At 42.0% G+C, this 24,516-nt stretch overlaps 1 protein-coding gene and 1 pseudogene across 1 annotated transcript; both read left to right on the plus strand.

The window, feature by feature from the left end:
• The first annotated feature begins 1,608 nt into the window (after positions 1-1,608).
• Positions 1,609-23,975, plus strand: LOC113020602 (myosin heavy chain, fast skeletal muscle-like; annotated as a pseudogene).
• Positions 9,081-12,265, plus strand: LOC113020575 (uncharacterized). The gene has a single exon (XM_026164655.1). It carries the CDS (start codon positions 9,241-9,243, stop codon positions 11,452-11,454), a length of 2,214 nt encoding a protein of 737 aa, XP_026020440.1. The 5' UTR covers positions 9,081-9,240; the 3' UTR covers positions 11,455-12,265.
• Positions 23,976-24,516: the final 541 nt, after the last annotated feature.

Raw genomic sequence — 24,516 nt, forward strand, 5'->3', positions numbered from 1 at the left:
TGGCACATCTCATATTCCTCTAATAAAACTGAATGTAAGGCCTTTTCCGTAAAGTTCAAGTGGTATTACACATTGCCTTATAAGCACTAGAAGAACATTTGCCAACCAGGCTGAGATAAGACCTATAATAAGTCCCACTCAGATAGATATGCCAATGCACTGCAACTGTATACCAGCAACACATGGAGGCTTCTCCAAAATTAATTTGCATTCGTACTAAGAACATGTTTAATGGTGTGGCTAAGTAGTGACAAACTCTCACTATAAAATAAAATAAATATTTCCCAAGATTCAAACTTTACCTGAGTTAATGATTTATTGGTTAAAATCCATGCTTAAAAATATGTTCATTGAGTAGCATCTATTTTAGTGCATACTTTAGACATTACACTTTTTATGAGCTAAAATAAAGCTATTGACAGTGCTTATTTAGAACATATTGCACAATATTAACAACATAAAATTGCATTATCTTTAAAATTGACATATTTTCTATGAGGGGTTTACTTTTCTTGTTTTTGAGTCATGTAAATGATACTACATTTTACAGTATTATAAATATCTGAAATGTGGACAAGCTATGACACTCAATACCAATGACATTTCAGTACATCTTTCCAAATGGAAAGAGGTAATGGGTTTAAAAAGGGAAGTCAAAGCAACAACTCCTGTAATAGATTATTTACGTTTTCAAAATGGCTTTAATTTGATCGTTTTGTATCATTCAACAAGGATGACATAGAACATACAATGTCCCATGCAATAAAGGAACTTGAAGCTGCTTTATTTGCCTATTTATTTATTTATTTGTATTTTCAATCTTACTATACTTCTATAAAATTATTTTCCGGCTTGACTGATTAATTTATATTTAGTTTTCCTTTTCCTGTATTGGAACTATTTTCTCATTTAAGCAAGATAAAATCTGGTACACAAAAAGCTGAGTAAACATAATATGTCACAAGAGGGGTCTTAAATGACAAGGATGCTTGACCAAATCGAGAGGCAGACTGCCACTGACCAAGCTGTTTAAGCCTGTATAAAAGCAACTACTTCAGTCTCGTCGGAGAACTGAAAGGCATCCTCAACAGGTCAGTGCTTGTTTGTTTATTAAACTGAATTAACTTTTACTCAAATTTATCGTACCCTTTCTTCCATTTTTTCAGTTTAGCACTGGTAAAGGAAAGGAAATATCAAATGCTACTGATTTACTGATCAAATAGATTAAATCTTTGATCAAGAGTTGAAATGAAACAGTTGAAATGTTGTGTATGGATTACTGAATGTTTGAAAACCGTAAAAAATTATGCAACCAAGCAAGACTGCTTAACTAAAATTCTGTGTGATGTGACTGCTGTAGGTGATAGCAGCACAAATATGTTGACTTTGTGTTTTCTTCCATCTATATTTTCCTTTAAATGCATCTTCAGATAACAACAGATCAGAGCCACTCAGTCGGGATAAAGTGAGGTGAGATGTGTGTTAAATAACACAACTCCCAAATGGTTATAATAATGTTCATTAAAAAATATTTCCAAATTATGTAAAACTATATCACAATTAAACATGTCCCAACTCATTCATATTCCTTCTCCTTTTGTCAGTTACCACTAAAGTGCCAAAATGAGCACAGACGCAGAGATGGAGCAGTATGGCCATGCGGCCATTTATCTCCGCAAGCCAGAAAGGGAGAGGATTGAGGCCCAGACTGCTCCATTTGATGCCAAGTCGGCTTACTTTGTGACTGATCCTGAGGAGATGTATGTCAAGGGCAAACTTGTCAAGAAGGAGGGTGGTAAAGCCACTGTTGAGACACTTAAAGGAAAGGTAAGTGAATATTCATAAAAGATTCTAACTTCAACAATTATAACCCTTCAACTTTCTCAGGAAAACAGATAAGATTAACGTTATATATTAAATAATGTACTTATCAATTTTTTTATTGTTTTTTTTTTTTATGTAGACAGTCACTGTAAAAGAGGATGACATCCACCCCATGAATCCCCCAAAGTTTGATAAAATTGAGGACATGGCCATGATGACCCACCTCAATGAGCCTGCCGTGCTGTTTAACCTCAAAGAGCGTTTTGCATCATGGATGATCTATGTAAGTGTTTAACAAACATTTAATAATGGTGTTTTCTGATCTCTACTTTTCAGTACTGGAGAGAACTCATTACAATGATAAAGATGTTCAGTGTGGACACAATGACATTTGTGAACTTACTCTGCTTTCCAGACTTATTCCGGCCTCTTCTGTGTCGTCGTGAATCCCTACAAGTGGCTTCCTGTGTATGATGCTCAGGTTGTCGTGGCATACAGGGGCAAAAAGAGGATTGAGGCTCCACCCCACATCTTTTCCATCTCTGATAATGCCTATCAGTTCATGCTCACTGGTATGTCTTATTTTAGGGGATATACTAAGTGTATATATGTGTATATATACATATATATACATATATATATATATATATATATATATATATATATATATATATATATATATATATATATATATATATATATATATATATATATATATATATATATATATGTATTTGATCATTTGTGGTTTTAAATTAACAATTAATTTAAGTATTTGTTGTTTTCAGATCGTGAGAACCAGTCTATCCTCATCACGTAAGTAATATACCAATAAATGAATGTCACATATGAAAAAACACAATAAAACTCAATTCAACTCTTTCTTTAACCAGCGGAGAATCTGGTGCAGGAAAGACTGTCAACACTAAGCGTGTCATCCAGTACTTCGCAATAATTGCAATGACTGGATCCAAGAAGGCAGAGCCTACACCTGGCAAGATGCAGGTATAACTGCTTTTATTTGGAAAAAGTAAGTAAAGTTTTTACAATATACCAACAAAGGTGTAACATAATTTTTCTAGGGTTCCCTGGAAGATCAAATCATTGCAGCTAACCCACTGCTGGAGGCATATGGTAATGCCAAGACTGTGAGGAATGACAACTCCTCTCGCTTTGTAAGTGTTGGAACAGAAAAAAATAACAGGTTTTAAAGCAAACTGTCAAAATAACTGTTAATTTAAATCTGATATGTTTAGGGTAAATTTATCAGAATTCATTTTGCAACCACTGGCAAGCTGGCTTCAGCTGATATTGAAACATGTAAGTTATTTTTATTTTATTTATTTATTTATTTATTTATTTATTTATTTATTTATTTATTTATTTTTTACATTTTATTCACTGTTGCTGTCTGATGTTATGAAATCTGCATGCTTTTGTCTGACACTGAATTTTTGGTCTTAGATCTGCTGGAGAAGTCCCGTGTCACCTTCCAGTTGTCTGCTGAGAGGAGCTACCATATCTTCTATCAGCTGATGACAGGCCACAAGCCTGAGCTCCTGGGTAGGTACTGACAGCTATTTGTACCATGAAGCTGAATTTAGTTTCATAACATTTATTTATGCATTTCTTCTGGTCTTTCAGAGGCTCTTCTGATCACCACAAATCCCTTTGACTATCCAATGATCAGTCAGGGTGAAGTGACTGTCAAAAGCATTAATGATGTGGAGGAGTTCATTGCAACAGATGTAAAGACTCAGTTCACTGCAAATATATATATATATATATATATATATATATATATATATATATAGAGAGAGAGAGAGAGAGAGAGAGAGAGGACAAAAATATCACAATGTTAATTAATACCTTTTATGTGCAATTCAGACTGCAATTGACATCTTGGGCTTCACTGCTGAGGAAAAGGTGGGAATCTACAAGCTGACTGGTGCTGTGATGCATCATGGCAACATGAAATTCAAGCAGAAGCAGCGTGAGGAGCAGGCTGAACCTGATGGCACTGAGGGTAAATGAGAAAAATCTACTAAATCTGTTGATTCACAGAAGATTAGAGTCTAACTTGGGCTAACTAAATATTTTCCAGTTGACCAAAAGCATTAAATTTCTATTTATCAATCAGTGGCTGATAAAATCGCCTACCTCATGGGTCTGAACTCAGCTGACATGCTGAAGGCGCTGTGCTACCCAAGAGTTAAAGTTGGCAATGAGATGGTGACTAAAGGTCAGACCGTCCAACAGGTAAGTGAGTAAAAGTTTTAAAATATTTGCATTTTGACATATGAACATATACTATTATCTATCTATTCATTTATTTATTTTTGAGAAAAACAAATTAAAATTCTCTTCTTCCAGGTCAACAATGCTGTCTCGGCTCTGTGCAAATCCGTATATGAGAAAATGTTCTTGTGGATGGTTATCCGTATCAATGAGATGCTGGACACAAAGCAGCCCAGACAGTTCTTCATTGGAGTGCTGGATATCGCTGGGTTTGAGATCTTTGATGTAAGCGCCTAAGGAATATTTGAGTATTTTTGAAGAAAAACACTCTTTTGCTATGAAATTAAATACCTTTGTACTATTACAGTTCAACAGCTTGGAGCAACTCTGCATCAACTTCACCAATGAGAAACTGCAACAGTTTTTCAACCATCACATGTTTGTCCTGGAACAAGAGGAGTACAAGAAAGAAGGCATTGAATGGGAGTTCATTGACTTTGGTATGGACTTGGCTGCCTGCATTGAGCTTATTGAGAAGGTAAACAGCTGCTCAGGAAGAAATGTACATGCTACCTCCATAAAATATTAATATATTATGTAACATATGTTGCATATGTTATCTCTGTTGAAATTTTAATATGACATGTGCCATTTTCTCAGCCAATGGGCATCTTCTCCATCCTTGAAGAGGAGTGCATGTTTCCCAAGGCCTCTGACACAACGTTCAAGAACAAGCTGCACGATCAGCATCTTGGCAAGACCAAATGTTTTGAGAAGCCAAAGCCTGCAAAGGGCAAGGCTGAGGCACACTTCGCTCTGGTTCACTATGCTGGTACAGTGGACTACAATATCACTGGCTGGCTGGACAAGAACAAGGACCCGCTGAATGACTCAGTTGTGCAGCTCTACCAGAAGTCTTCAAACAAACTGTTGGCCCTCCTATATGCAGCCCATGCTGGAGCTGATGGTAAGAAACAAAAGTGCTCACAAACTCCTGTGTCCAGTACAGATAGTATGTATCTGTCTAATAACTATAATGTGCATACTGTAGACTAATATGTATACTGTGAAAAATATTCATTAAATTCCAATAATGAAATTTACTATTTATGAAAACAGAGGCTGCTGGGGGTGGCAAAAAAGGTGGTAAGAAGAAGGGTGGTTCCTTTCAGACTGTGTCTGCTCTTTTCAGAGTATGTATAGATTTGTATTGCAGGAAAAATAATTTTTTACTCATATTTAAATATTATTAACCTATTATCTAATGATGTTGATCTACAGGAGAATCTGGCCAAGCTGATGACCAACTTAAGAAGCACTCATCCTCACTTTGTCCGTTGCCTGATTCCCAATGAGTCAAAGACCCCAGGTAAAACCCCCACAGTCCTACTGACTGCTCAACACATTACACAGTGACATAAATAAAGTTTTGAAACATTATCAATTTCTGACTCTCAGGTCTTATGGAGAACGCCCTGGTCATCCACCAGCTGAGGTGTAACGGTGTACTGGAGGGCATCAGAATCTGCAGAAAGGGTTTCCCCAGCAGAATCCTCTATGGTGACTTCAAGCAGAGGTGTCAATTTGAGTTTAAGAGTGGCAAATTAATTTTATCTTATTGAAAACACTTTTGTGAAGAACATCATACCAAAAGATGAAATGCCTATGAGTAAAATGATGATTCTCTCTTGAAGATACAAAGTGTTGAATGCTAGCGTCATCCCTGAGGGACAGTTCATTGACAACAAGAAAGCTTCAGAGAAGCTGCTTGGCTCCATTAATGTGGATCACACACAGTACAAGTTTGGGCACACAAAGGTACACCTCATTATTTTAATGAGCGTAAATAGAGTGTCCATTTGCACAGCACTTATTGTTATTATTTTATTATTTTTCCATAACAAAATAGGTGTTCTTCAAAGCTGGTCTGCTGGGCACTCTTGAGGAGATGAGAGATGAGAAACTGGCTGAGCTGGTGACCATGACTCAGGCTCTCTGCAGAGGATACGTCATGAGGAAAGAGTTTGTGAAGATGATGGAGAGGAGGTAACATTGTCATACTAAATTCTATTGTATTCTCTTTTGTATTGCTTTCCTCATATTAAGATCCTACGACACTAAAAGTAACACTCTCATGTTTGGTTTTTAGAGAATCTATCTACACCATCCAGTACAACATCCGTTCTTTCATGAATGTCAAGAACTGGCCATGGCTGAAACTGTACTTCAAGATCAAGCCTCTTCTGAAGAGTGCTGAGACTGAGAAGGAGTTGCAGAACATGAAGGAGAACTATGATAAGATGAAGACAGACCTGGCTGCTGCTCTGGCTAAGAAGAAGGAACTGGAAGAGAAGATGGTCGGCCTGCTGCAGGAGAAGAATGACCTGCAACTTCAAGTGTCTGCAGTAAGTAATAAACAAAAGAACAAATATATAATGCCTATAATCTCTTGTATGCATGTTAGCTGATTCTGACCGTGTATGTGGCACAACAGAGTGTAGATTTTTTTAAATGAATAATGAGCAACTGCCAAGACACACGACATGACAACACTAAATTATACATTGTTTTCTGTTCCATGTATTATAGGAAGTTGACAATCTCTCTGATGCTGAAGAAAGGTGTGAGGGGCTCATTAAGAGCAAGATCCAGCTTGAGGCCAAACTCAAAGAGACAAGTGAGAGACTGGAGGATGAAGAGGAAATCAATGCTGAGCTGACTGCTAAGAAGAGGAAGCTGGAGGATGAATGCTCTGAGCTAAAGAAGGACATTGATGACTTGGAGCTCACCTTGGCCAAAGTGGAGAAGGAGAAACATGCCACAGAAAACAAGGTTCAATTTATCTATATCTGAGAGGAAAAATGACTCTAAATGAAAATATATTAATTCTTTCCTGAGATATAGTTGTTAAGTTATATTTAAATACATCCTTTGTACAATTCTTAGGTGAAAAACCTGACAGAGGAGATGGCATCTCAGGATGAGGCCATTGCCAAGTTAACAAAGGAGAAGAAAGCCTTACAAGAGGCCCATCAGCAAACACTGGATGATCTCCAGGCAGAGGAAGACAAAGTCAACACTCTGACCAAGGCCAAGACAAAGCTGGAACAGCAAGTTGATGATGTAAGAAAATTATAATCATATAGCTTTTTAATGGAAAGAGTATTGAATCATTGTCTTTCCAACCACTTGAATCAACTGACATGACTTTATAGCTTGAGGGTTCACTGGAGCAAGAGAAGAAGCTCCGCATGGACCTTGAGAGAGCCAAGAGGAAGCTGGAGGGAGATCTGAAACTGGCCCAGGAATCCATAATGGATCTGGAGAATGACAAGCAGCAGTCTGATGAGAAAATCAAGAAGTAGGGCATTTTTCCGTTATTACTAGCAAAGTTTGTTTGTTAGATCGTCCACTCCATAAATGTAGACTACAAAAAGTCACCTGCAGCTAAATGTAGTGCTGTAAGATCTGACATGTTTATGCCCTACTTTGTCCACAAATCTCTAATGCCGAACAATAATGTCATCACTCAATGACTTCATTTCTTAACTATGTTTCTGTGAGTAGTGAAGAAAATATAATCTGATCAAACATTATTCAGCTTTAAATATTGTTCAGCTTTAAAGTTACTGTGCAACTGTGTAATAAAAATGTGCTCACAGCTTTAAAGTTACTGTGCAACTGTGTGCTCACGACTTTGGCCTTGAGAGCGATAAGAAGCGATCGCCTCATCCTGCAGGCGAAAGATATCTGCAAGCGAAGAGACTAGAACACTCAAGGCCGCTTTCCTTTTATGGAGTTGTTTTTCTGCTAATGCAGCACTTTCCTCACAACCCCCTCCTTAGGTTTTAGAGAATATATACCCATCCTCACAGAAAATATCAGGAATCTCTTGATGTGAGCTGTTTTTGAGAGGTTGTCTCTGTCTCAATAAAAGTTCACTGATTCCCCCATCTGCTGCAGGTGTCCGGTTGTCTTCATTCTCCGCCAGCCTGGTTAAGTCAATTCCTCCTTAACATCTAAAAGAACCTATTTAATGAAGGAAGACGGGTTCACTTTGTGTTTAATATTATTCTATTGCTGTTGTTGTTTTTTTTATATCCTTCAATTGGCGTCACGGAACAGGATCCGCTCCAGGCCAAACTGGAACGGGGGGGAGGACATCAGCCGTGGTCTGAGTGAACGGAGTTTGGACAAAAGCTGTGTGCACACAAAAACAAGGTAAGCAGACCTTTTATTTCTGCTATATTGAACATTATAAAAATACTTAGTGTCCAAACTCCTAGTAATTCATAACCAAAATTGTCTGGCTTACTTAAGGCTTGCTGAGAATCAGACAAGTGAATAAGAGATAAGTGAATAAGAAATAAGTGAATAAGTGAATAAAGATAAGAGTGAACTGAGGTCTGACCACGGTTGCGGCCGACGGGTCGCTCTCCGGTGTCGGATAAATACCTCAGCAGGTCTGGGACCTTGAAAGGGTTTATTAGTAACGCCTTTCTAAACAAATTAAAAGGTTAAAGGCCTTGAGAATATTTTTTAGTAATATTCTCTAAACTACAGAAGGGTTAGGAAGGCCCAGAGGACTTTATTAGAAAAGATCCTCTAAAACTTAAAAAAGAGAAGTACTGGTTGGAGTCCAAAAGGAGAGGTCCCTTTGATCAATAGGAGAAAACGGATCTCTTCTTAAAACCCCGATGATTTTAGTGTTTTAAATGTTTTGATGTTCTGTTTGATATTGGACACACATAAATACACGCTGAATGCTTGCTGTGGAACACTGGGCAGGACAGTTTGGTTCTCCGTGTTCACAGATTACACAATTAAAGGAACTAGGTTCCTCTTTTGGTTAAAATAATACACCACACATAGAATTTTTTTACACATTTATTACATACATAAGGAGGGTAATGAGTGACTGCAGGTAATGTATGAAGTGTGAATGAGACGTGTGAACAAGGTGACAACCAACTAGCACCCCTATCAGGAAGCTCTAGGCAAGGTTACCCGCCAGACTCCGGTTTGGTAGAAGCTTGGTAACACCTGAAGGGATATTTCAGTGCTGACTCACCTTTAAAGCAGCGCCCCAGCTGATTAGTGCCTAACAGAGGCAGAAACCCAGCTGGCCCAAATTCTCCTTTAAAATCAATAAAAGAACACTCCTCCATTGACAGTAAAATGGATGGAGAATTAGATCGACAAACTAATGATGATGGTTGGGGTCCCGGTGTTATTCTTAGCACATTGGGAGAACAATTAACATGTGTTGAGACAGTCATCAACTCCACACACCAGCCTAAAGAAGCAAAAAAGCAGAAAGAGTCATTGAGGAAAACAGCTGAAAGGTTAATGAAAGAAAAGGGAAAGAATGAGGGGAGTAGTGGTAATTGGGGAATAATTTGGCAGAATAAGGCTATGCAGGCAAAAGAGAAAGAGGAAGAAGCCAACTCAGCAGCAGCAGGTGCAGGTGTGATAAGCGGGGTGAGACACAGAAAGGAAGCAGATAAGCACGCAGGCCGCAAAGCTAAATTTAATCACTGGGTGTGTTTATGGGAAACTGCAAAACCACACATGAAGAAAAATAGGTCTCAGCCACCTCCCTATTCTGCCTCAGTCCAGACTCCTCCCTCGGCAGGCATATATCCGGTACTTAATATCTCTGGTGGAATAATGACTATTGGAGAAGAACCGCCCGTAGCTCCAACTCCCATAGATACCAAGCATTTTTGCCCAGGAAGCTCCTCTCTGTCGGCGACACCCTCAGCTAGTAGTAGAGCCCCCTCTTCCATCTCCCATTGTTCTGGAACCGGATCTGAGGGCCTAACTGACCCATTTGCGAGCGCACCATTTGCGGTTCGAATGAACAGACAGGAACCCACTGAACAACAATTAACTGATCTAGAAGCAGCATTACGCAGCTGCTTAAATGAACGTAGGTCAGTGGTCCAGGTGAATAATCGTGTTGCGTCAGCCCCTCTTTCCCGGTCCAACCCATTTGCCAGCACTCCCGTCGCTGTTAAAGGAGATCTGACCGCTACTGCAAAAACTGAGCCTGGCACTTCACCAAATGTCACAGTTAACATGTCTTTGGTGGGCCGTCAGGATCCGGAAACACAGATGAGTTTAGCCCACGTTTTTGCTGACACTGCTACCCCACCAGGCGGGGGAAAAACTGAGGATACTGATGATGAACTCAGTGACCTTAACAATACACCCCCCTCTACCCCTCACAGTTTAGGATATCAGACTAGATCTAAGGGCCCTGTGCCTCAGCCTCCAGGCATGTTTCCCCTGGTCCAGACTAAAGCGCAACGTAGACCAGTGTATCAACCTTATTCATTCGGAGATGTCCAGGCCCTAGTGGACAAACTCCCTGACATAATGGAGGGAGGGAATGCCTGGTTAGCTGGTTTGGATAAATACACAGCTGGACAGGACCTCGCACTGGGAGATTTTAGAGCTATTATAACTAGGTGCACATCCCGATCTCAGGCAGCGGATCTGGAACAAAATGCGGGTACTACCACGCATGAGAACGAGGTGCCACTAATGCAGGCCTTGAGGTTTATTGGACCGGCCCTGCGCAAACAATTCCCACCCAAAAATCAAGGCACCTTACAGAAATTTAAATGGGAGGAAAAGCAAAATCCCACCCATTATCTAAATCAGGCTGTTGAAGACTGGGTGAACCATACAGGTCATCACCCCAGTAGGACTTGTTCACAGAGCATGTGGTTTAGAAGGGCGGTGCTGAGGGGCATTCCGGAGTCAGTAAGCCAGAAAATGGAGGATAATCCTGATTTGCAGGACTGTGACTTTGCAATCTGGAAGAAACATTTGATTTTTAATCTTAACAAAGTGCAGATTAAGTCTGATGATAAAGCGGAGAGCGTCGAAGATTTACAGTTGCAACTGTTGAAGGTTCAGCTGCAGAAAGCGAAAAACGACCTGGGTGGAAAAGGTGACAAGCCTAAAAAGCAGCTTGTGGCCGCTGCGGCTCCCCCTCCTGGTCCAGTTGCCCCTGATTTGTATCCGAACCCGTGGCCAGCTGATCCACAGCCCCCCCAGTATGGTGCTTATCACTCACCGGCCCCTTATGGGCAGAGAGGTTCCCCATTTGGAGGAAACAGAGGTGGTTTCAGGGGAAGAGGTCAGATGAGAGGTGGTAGGGGAGGCCAGATGTATGTTTGTTTCCGGTGTGGACAACCTGGACACTGGGCTAAAGCGTGCCCTTTGAACCCGGCTGCTGGAAGAGGCAGGGGAGCCCGTGGTGGGCCCTATCAGCAACATGGCCACAGAGGTGGACCTCGTGGTGCTTTAGTTGAAGTGCCCCCGGCCCCACAGATGCCTGTGATGGGGTGGGAGTACTACGAGGGTGGTCCCCAGCTATAGGACACCCCACAGACTGCCCAGGACAGTGAAGGGACAACGGCGGACCCTATGCTGTCCGTAACTGTAGATAAAAGAAGAAGCAGCTTTTTAGTGGACACTGGAGCTACGTACTCCACCATTAAGGATGTTGCTCGTGAAAGACTTACTGACAGAGTGACTACAGTGGTGGGCATATCTGGGGAACCTAAAACTCTGCCTTACACCGTGCCTCTCCCCACAACGGTTGGAGATCAGACTTTGTTACACAGCTATGTTTGTTCAAAACAGGCGCCTGTGAATTTACTGGGAAGAGACTTGTTGATTAAATTAGGAGCCACAATACTCTGCTCTTCACAAGGCCTAACTGTGACTCTCCCTACTGGTGTTGTGCTTCCCTGTTCTAATGGGCCAGAGGGAGGTGGTCAGTTTCTGCTGCAACCCTCCTCCTGTTTAGCGGACTCTGCTGACATCTACTGGGCATTATTGGAAGTTGAAACACCTGCTGAACCAGGAGTTTGGACTGCTTTTCAGCAATGGCGGCCGTGGCTCTCACTCCTGCATCCTTATGTCCCTCCCCCTGACCCACCTCATGTTACACTGTTTTATGACAGGCATGACACCACCTGGTACCAGCACATGTTCCAAGAGCAGTGTGAGGGGCGGGCTTGGTCTTTGAACATGTCATGCATTTTTGCGGCACCGGAGGGAGTGGCAGCAGCGGTTACTTTTACAACAGATCAATTACAGTGGTACATGATGTCTGATGAGGCAGCTCCCCATGTGTCACTGGCCTTACATCCTGGACACCAGGCTAAGGAGCTGGGTGGAATGGTTAAACGTTCCCTTGCGGCCACTGACTGGACACCTACAAAACTCCCACAGGTTTTGTTTTCTCCATCTACCAACACATACCAAATTTTAAATGATTGCTTTAATTCCTCAACACTGCAACATAGAGTGGTCAGCGGGTCACATGGCAGAGAACACACAGACCACTGTGATGCTGCGCCTTTACTCGACTCTCTTCCAGATTGTTTGTGGTCCCTTGGACCCACAGATGTAGGTTTAGTTGATGTGGAGCCAGTCTCTTTTCAACTGTCATCTGCTACCCCTTTGTGGCAGCCTCAGTACCCACACAAACCGGAGGCTGAGGCTGGGATTGCAGAAACAATTTCTGGTTTGGTCACTGCCGGTGTCCTGGAGCCCTCCTGCTCTAAGTGGAACACGCCCATCCTACCCGTTGAGAAAAAAGGCACGGGGAAGTTCAGAATGGCACATGATTTGAGAAGGATTAATGCCTTACTTGGCACTCCTACTTTGCCTGTGCCTAATCCTTATGTTGCCTTGACCAACCTCCCACCATCTCATGCCTGGTTCACCTGCATTGACTTGGCTAATGCCTTTTTCTGCCTCCCACTTCGTGAGTCACTGCGTGACATTTTCTCATTTACATTTAGAGGCCGACAATGGCGTTACACTCGCTTACCACAGGGATTTGCCCTCTCCCCAGGTCTGTTTAATCAGTGTTTGAAAGAACTTTTACAAACCTGCCCACTACCATCTGACTGTATGTTAATACAATATGTGGATGACCTTTTGCTGTCTGCTCCCACGGCTGACATCTGTTTGGAGGCCACCAGAGTGGTACTTCAACACCTGGCCAACACAGGTTTTAAAGTGAGCAAAAACAAACTACAGATTGCAAGAAAACAGGTTTCTTTTCTAGGCCGCATGGTCTCACAGTCCGGTATTTCCTTGTCCCCAGAACACAGGAACTCCATTTTGCACCATCCAAAACCTCTAACTGTAAAAGACATGTTGTCATTTTTGGGCCTGACTGGTTACAGCAGGACCTATGTCCCAGACTATGTTGGCCTTACTTCCCCTTTGCGCGCTTTGGTAAATGAACAAGGCATGAGAAACCTCTCTGCTCCCCTCTCATGGACTACAGAAACAGAACAGGCGTTTATAAAGTTAAAACAACAGCTTTCTGTCGCCTCTGACCTTGCTGTGCCAGATTATGCTTTGCCTTTTCATCTTGATGTTTCTGGAACTGGAACCCATATCAATGGTATCCTGTTCCAGAAAAAAGGGGGAGAGAGAAAAGTGTTGACATATGTAAGCGTAATGCTTGACAACACTGAAAAACGCCACCCACCGTGCACACAACACGTTTCTGGACTTGCAAAAATCATTCAGAAAACAGCACACATAGTGATGAACCACCCACTAAAAATTTTGACATCACACAGTGTGGTGGCCTACGTCTCTTCACAGGCCTTCACACTCACGTCACTCAGGCAGAGACGCCTCAGTACCATTTTGGAAGCACCACACATCACCTACTCACATGAAGGCATAAACATGGCTGATCACATGGGATCAGGAGAACCACATATGTGTGAAGAGGTTGTGCAGGTACAGGAGAAAATCAGGCCAGATTTGCAGGCAGAACCTCTAATGGATGCAGAAAAAGATTGGTTCACAGATGGATGTTGTTTCAGAACTGAAAGTGGAATGTTGAAGGCTGCATGGGCAATAGTGGAACAGACAGACATGAGATGGAAAACAGTGAAGGCAGAGCAGTTGACAGGACAACAGTCTGCACAGAGAGCTGAACTGAGAGCGGTGATTGAAGCCTTAAGGATGGGAAAGGGACAGAAAGTGAATATATACAGTGATTCAGCTTATGCTGTGGGAGCAGTGCATGTGGAGCTCAAGCAGTGGCTAAGAGCTGGTTTTTTGACAGCCAGCGGAAAGCCTATTAAACATGAGATGGAAATGAGGGAATTAGCGGAAGCACTGTTGTTACCTGTTAAGGTGGCAGTGGTAAAATGCAAAGGACACAGTGCCGGATTGGATTTAGTGGCATTAGGTAACAAACAGGCCGACTTAGTAGCTAAGCAGACAGCTGGTTACTTACCCTCCCTGATTATGGTAATGGACCCAGAAGCCACACCCCCTCCAGAAAGACCACCCATACAACTAGGCCTAGCCACAATCAGAGAGTTACAGGACAAAGCCAGCCCCCAGGAAAAATCATTATGGGTAACAAGAGGGGCCACAAACACAGACGTCTGGCGTGGCCCAGATGGAAGGCCCATTCTACCGCCAGGGGTCAGACAGACAGCAATGGAAGAGGCACATGGAGTGGGGCATGTGGGACCTGCACAAATGATGAGAAATTTAGCCGTCTGGTGGCACCCTTATTTAAAAGACATGACAAAATACATGGTTAAAACCTGTAAGGAGTGCAACCAATTTGGAATCAAGCCCGCCTTCAAGCCAATAGCAGGGTACTTCCCCATCCCACTTTGCCCAGGGAAAGAAATAATCATTGATTACACAGACATGGTGGACAGAGTAGGTAGTTACAGGTACCTGCTGGTGGCTGTGGATGCATTTTCAGGTTGGCCAGAAGCCTGGCCGACAGCAAGTGAAAACAGTAGAACTGTGGTGAAGTGTCTGATTAATCATTATATACCACAGCATGGGTTTCCCGAGGTCATAAGGTCGGACAATGGTTCACATTTCAGGAACCACGATCTGCAGAGGGTTGAAGCCGCATTAGGTTTGAAACATAAGTTTGGCTCAGTTTACCACCCCCAGTCCCAGGGGAAAGTGGAAAGGATGAATCAAACTCTAAAAACTAAATTGGCTAAAATCTGTGCACAGACCAAATTAGATTGGGTTAAAGCATTGCCTCTTGCATTAATGTCCATAAGATGCTCAGTAAATCAAACCTCTGGTTACACTCCATTTGAGTTGGAGCATGGCAGGCCTTTTCCTGGCCCCTCCTCTCGCCTGTTAATGTCGGATGAAGCTGATTCAGACCTCGATCCGAGGACATATTATAACATGCTCCGCAGTTTTGTTGCCCAGTATTCCTCACAGGTCGCTGAAAGAAACCAGCAAGAGCTAAAAGAGGCGGCTACACCTGGAATGGACTACGTCCTCCTGAAAGTCACAAAGAGAAAGTGGGCTGAGCCTCGCTGGACAGGCCCTTACCGCATAACAGAGCGGACCTCCCACGCTGTCAGGCTCGAAGGTAAAGGTGACACCTGGTTTCATTACACACAGTGCGCTGCTGCCACCGAACCAGGAAGAACCTTGAGAGAGGTGCAGAAGGACCTGTCAGAAGGAGCTGCAACAGCATCACCAACCACTTGAGGGAGCCAAAGCTCAACCTACAAGCCGGCTGGTTACAAAAGGGGGTGTTCTTCACACTGAACTAAACATTTTTATTTTTTTATTTTTAACATCTTTTATGACTTTGCTTTTATATTGGCTTGAGTTTTTAAGATTTACATTTTACATTGCAATAGTTTTAACCGCTGAAAGCTCATTTAAAGTTGTGTCACTGATACTTTTTGTTGCTCTTTAACTCCTAGAACACGCCCTTGGCGAGGTGGGGGAAACTGGACCACCTTTCTCTGCCCCATCATCCTCTATTGGACGACATCCAAGCTAAGTAAACATGTCTTGGCCCTTTCCCCCTGAAATGACAGGCAGGCAAAGATGTTGCGTCTTTGTTTCCTTCCTGGCCCTGGGTCTCATTCCCATTGGCATAATCCTGATCTGTGAAGGGCCCCCGACACTTCTGACACCTTCAAGTTCAAAAGCTTCGCCCCTTTCTGAAAGTCCCAATCTGACAAATGTAGCCCCTAGGGTCTTGCCCACCACTTCCTCTCCAGTTTTGCCCACGCCCGATCCAGTTAGAAAGAAACGAGACACGGTTACCTCCTGTACCCCAAGCACGACTAGAATGATTACTCTTTGTGTCCCCAACAATAAAAGTTGGGTAGTTGAAATAGATTTCGCTAGCTTCCCAGTCACTCCCGTCACCAAAGACCAAGGGGGGGATCTTTTTAACCTGGCAGTACATCTCTCCTCCTCAGTGTGGTATATAACCCTGGGAGGTTGGCATCAGTGGAAGTGGTCCAGTTTAGTGTCAGAAACGGACCTGGATTGGTCAAAGTACTCTAGGGGTCAGGCTTTGCACTGGAGAAACCAAAATATGCTCAGAATAGCAAAAAAACCGGATCTTTCAGGCTTAATTTTTACCCTAAAGGATCTGGCCTTGACCTCCTGTCAACAATTTATAATTGCCCCTTGGACTGATCGCACCGCCCTGTATTGGCAAATGGAAATATGCCCTAGCGTTGCTGCAGTTCCAAGCTCTGTAGTTAAAGATGATAATCCCACCTTTAATGGCCCTCCGGTGACATATACAAACGGGGGGAGAAATGGCCGAATACGCATTGTAGACACAAATACAATGTCTAAAGATGACCTCTTCCAAATTCTAACCGGTATTTCTGGAGCAACAAACAACTGGTTACTACTAGCTGAACAAGCTGCTGACACGACGGCTTCCGACTGCATAGTATGTATGGGAGCCCGCCCCACTTTACGAGTTGTACCGGCGCCAGTCAATAGTGCATGCCTCCTGCATCTTATGAACAATACAAAACGAGGTCATTGCTCATATCTGGAAAATCACTTTCCTAAAACTCAACGCTCAGTCTCTAATAAACCACCTTTCTTTTCTTCAGATGTAGCTGTGAACAATTTCACTTGTATTAACCTGACTGGCAATGCAGTAAAACTAGGTAGCTTGAACTCTTCTTGGTGCACTGAGATGACTGTTATGAAACCAAACTTCCGACCTACGGCTAGGGCTGATTTGTGGTGGTGGTGTGGCAATAACAAGTTATATGATGGTTTCCCTCGGGATGCGTCAGGTCTTTGCGCTCTCATAACTCTTATTTTACCTGTTTTAGTCACTCCAGTGGATCTCTCTATAGAAGTACACGAAGTTAGCCTCCCATCCTCCTCTGAACGCCGCTCTAAACGTTCTCTAATCCCAGGTTCAGCTCATAATCCAACCTATATTGATGCTGTAGGTATACCCCGTGGGGTCCCCGATGAATATAAACTGCGAGACCAGGTTAAAGCAGGATGGGCCTCGATACTTTGGATGGTTGAAATAAATGCGAATGTAGACAGAATTAACTACATTCACTTTAATGTGCAACTGTTGGCTAATTACACTCGAGATGGTTTTGAAGCTGTGCATGCACAGTTATCTGCCACTTCCCTAATGGCTTTCCAAAACAGGGTCGCAACGGATTTTCTCCTCGCAGAAAAAGGCGGAGTCTGCAGCCTTTTTGGTCAGGAGTGCTGTACCTATATCCCCAATAACACAGCTCCTGATGGTTCCCTCACTAAAGCTATTACTGGTCTCACAGCTCTTACTGTTAAAATGAAGGAACACTCGGGCGTTGCTACTGCCATGTGGGACTCTTGGCTTAACATGTTTGGCAAATATAAGGCCCTTGTAGCTTCCATCCTAGTTTCCATCTCAGTTTTTGTTGCTATCCTAGTCACCTGCGGTTGCTGTTGTATTCCATGCATTCGATCCCTCTTCCAGAGACTGATTGTTACAGCTTTCACTCCTGAGGATAAGGATCTCGCCCGGCAGATGCCTTTATTGGCTAGTCAACTTCCCACCTCCTCGCCAACGGATGATGAAAACTCTGATCGTGAGGGTGACGAACATTATCGTCTTTCTCTTGTTTAAATGCTTCTAGAATGGTTGTTTCTCTGTGGTGTTTTGTATTAGGTTTGTTATTAATTGTTTCCCTCACCCAATTCCTATTGAAGGATATATCTGGTTGAACTGTGTCTGGTCGGGTTGTGAGGGTTAAGCGATGTTCTCAGGGTCTCCGGACTTAAGCCTGAGCGAATATGTACTCCCACCACTGGATATGAATTGTTTTATTCCACACCCATTCCTCACATTTTACCATATTCACTTTTGAATGTCCTTAGCAGTTACCGTTCTGAGTTTATTTTACAGTTGATTTATTCTTTCACATTTTCACGTTTATATCTCTCATTATTATAGTATACTCTGTACTCTCCACATTTTTATCATTACTTATGCTTTTTGGTTGCTGAGTTACAGGAACTGTTAATTTTGTGTCACTACCCTGGTTGCACTAACTCGTTGTATCCGTGTGTGCAGGACAGCTGTTACTGCTTTCATCGGGAACCGAGACTGCTTGCAGCCGACCCCTGGGCAGGGTGGTGCCTGGACTCTTTTCTCCTCATCTGCAATGACAGATAAATACAAATGATAAGACCCGAGGAGTTTTTCGAGCCAGGCTTCGACACGTCTCTGTGTTCCTTTGAATGTTACTTATTTTTGTGTGTTGACCCATTTAAGATGGGTCAAAAGGGGGATTTGAAGAAAATATAATCTGATCAAACATTATTCAGCTTTAAATATTGTTCAGCTTTAAAGTTACTGTGCAACTGTGTAATAAAAATGTGCTCACAGCTTTAAAGTTACTGTGCAACTGTGTGCTCACGACTTTGGCCTTGAGAGCGATAAGAAGCGATCGCCTCATCCTGCAGGCGAAAGATATCTGCAAGCGAAGAGACTAGAACACTCAAGGCCGCTTTCCTTTTATGGAGTTGTTTTTCTGCTAATGCAGCACTTTCCTCACAACCCCCTCCTTAGGTTTTAGAGAATATATACCCATCCTCACAGAAAATATCAGGAATCTCTTGATGTGAGCTGTTTTTGAGAGGTTGTCTCTGTCTCAATAAAAGTTCACTGATTCCCCCATCTGCTGCAGGTGTCCGGTTGTCTTCATTCTCCGCCAGCCTGGTTAAGTCAATTCCTCCTTAACATCTAAAAGAACCTATTTAATGAAGGAAGACGGGTTCACTTTGTGTTTAATATTATTCTATTGCTGTTGTTGTTTTTTTTATATCCTTCAGTAGCAGCGAAATGGTAAGCTTTCTTTACTTCAAAGCTTTCTTTACATGTTCAAATCTATAATACTGAATTTGTTCTTCTTGTCCTGTTACAGGAAGGACTTTGAAATCAGCCAGCTTCTCAGCAAAATTGAGGATGAACAAACCCTTGGTGCTCAACTCCAGAAGAAGATCAAAGAACTGCAGGTAACACTGTTATAACTCAATAATATATTCACTGAATTTAAAGCATGTTCAATGGGTAATGTCCTTTTCATATTGTCATTGCACTAGGCTCGTATTGAGGAGCTGGAAGAGGAGATTGAGGCTGAGAGGGCAGCTCGGGCTAAGGTAGAGAAGCAGAGAGCAGACCTCTCCAGGGAGCTTGAAGAGATCAGTGAGAGGCTCGAGGAAGCTGGTGGAGCAACAGCTGCTCAGATTGAGATGAACAAGAAGCGAGAGGCTGAGTTCCAGAAACTGCGTCGTGATCTTGAGGAATCAACTCTGCAGCATGAAGCTACTGCAGCAGCTCTCCGTAAGAAGCAGGCTGACACTGTTGCAGAGCTCGGAGAGCAGATCGACAACCTCCAGCGTGTCAAACAGAAGCTGGAGAAAGAGAAGAGCGAGTACAAGATGGAGATTGATGACCTCTCCAGCAACATGGAGGCTGTTGCGAAAGCAAAGGTGTGGGGTTTTTGTAGAGTACAAATTTTGTTTGAGCATTTAAAAGCAGGTATTCATGAACTGTTAACATGAATAAACCAAAATTATTTTAGTTACAGTTACTTATTCTAAATTTAAAGTAATTTTCAAATTATTGTCAACAGTTATATATTTATGTGTTTATATATGTAATTAATTGCAGTACATCTCTTTTATAAATAACATATGCTAATCTTCACAGGGCAACTTGGAGAAAATGTGCAGGACTCTTGAGGATCAACTAAGTGAACTCAAAGCCAAAAATGATGAGAATGTTCGTCAGCTGAATGACATTAATGCCCAGAAGGCGAGACTTCAAACAGAGAATGGTAAGTGATGTATAACAAAGAAACAGTCTTTTGGTGGCGTTATCAGTTTTGCACATTCACACATAGGTGACCAAAAGCAACAAACAATCAGTGGGGGAAATTAAATAACCTGAGCTTAGTACATGTGTGTTAATTACAGGTGAGTATTCTAGGCAGCTTGAGGAGAAAGAAGCTCTTGTTTCTCAGCTCACAAGGGGCAAGCAGGCCTTCACTCAGCAGACTGAGGAACTGAAGAGACACGTTGAGGAGGAAGTGAAGGTCTGAACTATTTCCTGTCTTCTTTTTTGTCATAGCACTTACTAATTTAAACACATAAGTTTTAAATCAGCTGGGCTGTCCTCTAATTTGGTTCCTAGTTGTTACCATTTAAATATCTCATCCTCTCAGCATTAGACTTTAAGATTGACTTAAACATTAAAGTTGTCCATCTGACATTGATTGTGTATTCAACAGGCCAAGAATGCTCTTGCTCATGCTGTTCAGTCAGCACGTCATGACTGTGATCTGCTCAGAGAGCAGTTTGAGGAGGAGCAGGAGGCCAAGGCTGAGCTGCAGCGAGGAATGTCCAAGGCCAACAGTGAGGTGGCTCAGTGGCGATCCAAATATGAGACTGATGCTATCCAGCGAACTGAGGAGCTGGAGGAGGCCAAGTAAGTCATGATACTTTCATTGTCCTAATTGGGTTTCACAGTTTTTTCATTAAACAACTACAAAATTATTTAAACGATAGGAAAAAGCTTGCCCAGCGCCTGCAGGAGGCTGAGGAATCCATTGAGGCTGTGAACTCCAAGTGTGCCTCACTGGAAAAGACCAAGCAGAGGCTGCAGGGTGAGGTGGAGGACCTCATGATTGATGTGGAGAGAGCTAATGCTCTGGCTGCCAACCTTGACAAGAAGCAGAGGAACTTTGATAAAGTAAAGTTTAAACATAACATATCATCAAAATAAACATACAGGTATAATAACAACCAACTAATTAACCTATATTAACATAGGTCCTGGCAGAATGGAAGCAGAAGTATGAGGAGAACCAGGCAGAGCTGGAAGGAGCCCAAAAGGAGGCTCGTTCTCTCAGCACTGAGTTGTTCAAGATGAAGAACTCATATGAAGAGGCTCTGGATCATCTTGAGACCATGAAGAGAGAGAACAAGAACCTGCAGCGTATGTCAATAAATAAAATTATATCTTATGAGGGTTATCCTCTGACCTTTATAAATGTACTTTATAGAACCCATGTAAATGTTATCTGTTTGAAAACTGTATTTCGGAAGATTCTGTGAGATTTTGAATCTAACTCTAATTGCTGTGTGGTCTGAAATTTAAGAACAAATATTACTTTCAAAGTGCTGTTTTATTCTTATTCATTTTTTATTCTTATGCTGTAGAGGAGATCTCAGATCTGACTGAGCAGATTGGTGAAACAGGAAAGACCATCCATGAGCTGGAAAAGGCCAAGAAGACTGTTGAGACTGAGAAGTCTGAAATTCAGACAGCTCTGGAGGAAGCTGAGGTATTTTATAGAAATTGACTTTGAAAGAAAGCAAAGGAAAACATGTTTTATCAACTTTATGTTGAAATGATTTTTTAACATAGCTGTTTAAATCATTTAAAGGGAACTCTGGAGCACGAGGAGGCCAAGATCCTTCGTATTCAGCTTGAGCTAAACCAGGTGAAAGGTGAGATTGACAGGAAGCTGGCAGAGAAGGACGAGGAGATGGAGCAGATCAAGAGGAACAGCCAGAGGGTGATTGACTCCATGCAGAGCACTCTTGATGCTGAGGTCAGGAGCAGGAATGATGCCCTGAGAGTCAAGAAGAAGATGGAGGGAGACCTGAATGAGATGGAGATTCAGCTGAGCCATGCCAATAGACAGGCTGCTGAGGCCCAGAAACAACTGAGGAATGTCCAAGGACAGCTCAAGGTGAGTTGGTAGATCATTTGTTAAAAAATAAAATGGTTATTTATTTATTTATTTAATCAGGATGCCCAACTGCACCTGGATGATGCTCTCAGAGGACAGGAAGACATGAAGGAGCAGGTCGCCATGGTGGAGCGCAGAAATGGTCTGATGGTGGCTGAGATTGAGGAGCTGAGAGCCGCTCTGGAGCAGACAGAGAGAGGACGCAAAGTAGCTGAGCAGGAGTTGGTTGATGCTAGTGAGCGTGTTGGACTGCTTCACTCTCAGGTTGGTATTCATTACTTTACAAGAACTTTGAGATATAAGAGAGTGAGAATCACATCATTAAAACTGTTCTCTTTCATTCAGAACACCAGTCTTTTGAACACCAAGAAGAAGCTGGAGGCTGACTTTGTCCAGGTTCAGGGTGAGGTGGATGATGCAGTTCAGGAAGCAAGAAATGCTGAGGAGAAGGCCAAAAAGGCTATCACTGATGTAAGTTAGTACTTTACAAGCCTTCTTTTCTTTTCAAAATTCTTGTTCATGCTTGATCAATAATGCCAACACCACCCATACTTTCAGGCTGCCATGATGGCTGAGGAGCTGAAGAAGGAGCAGGACACCAGTGCTCACCTGGAGAGGATGAAGAAGAACCTGGAGGTCACAGTCAAGGACCTGCAGCACCGTCTGGATGAGGCAGAGAACCTCGCCCTGAAGGGTGGCAAGAAGCAGCTCCAGAAACTGGAGTCCAGGGTATGTACTCTATATAAAGTCCAGCTATTATTAAGTGTAACACTTTGATTCTCTCATAAGAACTCATTTTTCTCTCTACTCTAACATTTATTTTTAACATGGCATTTAAGGTCCGTGAATTGGAAGGTGAAGTTGAAGCTGAGCAAAGACGTGGAGCTGATGCTGTTAAAGGAGTCCGCAAATATGAGAGGAGAGTGAAGGAGCTCACTTACCAGGTGATTACACATTTATATAAATATTCACCTTATTCAAGTCCCTAAATTCTTTCTTCTCTTGCCAGCAGTAACAGTTTTTTATCTATACAGACTGAGGAGGACAAGAAGAATGTGGTGAGACTTCAGGATCTGGTGGACAAACTGCAGCTCAAAGTCAAGGCTTACAAGAGACAGGCTGAGGACGCTGTGAGTAAAATAGTTTTTGATTTTACATATGGGAAGCACAACTTCATGAGAAATGACACAGGCAGAAATTATCAAACACATAAAGAAAGAGAGATGCAAAAGGGACCAACATCTCATGAGAATTTCATGTCAATAGCACTTTTAGAAATATATTTACTTTGAAAATGGGTGACAAGTTCAAAGCTTATTTTACCTGCTGTATGATCAGATATTTTTTAAACAATGCAACATACTGTAACACTGAACAGGAGGAACAGGCCAACACCCACATGTCCAGACTGCGAAAGGTCCAGCATGAGATGGAGGAAGCTCAGGAGCGTGCTGACATTGCTGAATCTCAGGTCAACAAACTGAGAGCCAAGAGCCGTGATGCTGGAAAGGTAATTCATTTAATTTGATTTTACACAAAATGTACCTTTGTTTACTGGTTTTGTTCTTTATAGTATCCCAAAGTATTAATTTACTAGTATATAGACCTTTAATTTAAGGTGTAGACAATAGTGCAACACCACATGGGACCAGAGTTTTTAATATGTGTTGAATAATTATGTTTTCCATCATTTTTTCCAGGGTGAAAAGGCTGAATAAGAGACATCTTTTGGAATCTTTTGACAGTGTTCATAAAATATGAACTACCTGTTGAACTGACAGCTGATAATGTATTAATTCAATAAAATCTTAAATTATGATTTAATGATATTTATTCAGCATCATTTACTGTCTATTCTATGAAAGTCACATTTCGATACGCAATGTCTGACACAGTAGCTTCCTCAGAATAATTATGAATTAGGACATTGTCCTGGTTAATTAGGACAGCCCTTTTGCTGAGTGTTTCCAAAAGCTTTTTGCATTAGAGATAGCTGGGTTAACATTTGTCAACATTTACTTCCATAGCCATTAAAAAGGCTTTCGGTGTTAATACATAGTATGAATTAAATATTTTATTTGTATGTGATGAATGCTCATAGTAAATATATACACAGACATTATCATATAATGACCATGGTGTAGTATGAATGGTAATAAAGGAGGTCCTCCTTAGGAATATTGTAAAACTTATAAAATAGAGTTAAAAGTCCAAACTTTATGCTGTCCTTCGTTTTTTCCAGACCCGTCCCATCGGCCATATTAGAGTAATTGTCGGGCCAATTATGGCTCCTAGGCCTGACCCTCAAGTCTTTAGTTAGTTCTTATTGTAGACTCTATAGTATTCACACTCAAATTAAGCTGAT

This window comes from Astatotilapia calliptera, chromosome 4 (assembly GCF_900246225.1).
Source record: "Astatotilapia calliptera chromosome 4, fAstCal1.2, whole genome shotgun sequence".
NCBI classification, from domain to species: Eukaryota; Metazoa; Chordata; class Actinopteri; order Cichliformes; family Cichlidae; genus Astatotilapia; species Astatotilapia calliptera.

Coding starts and splice junctions, on each gene's coding strand:
- LOC113020575 (XM_026164655.1), top strand. CDS start 9,241: ATGGATGGAGAATTAGATCGACAAACTAATGATGATGGTTGGGGTCCC.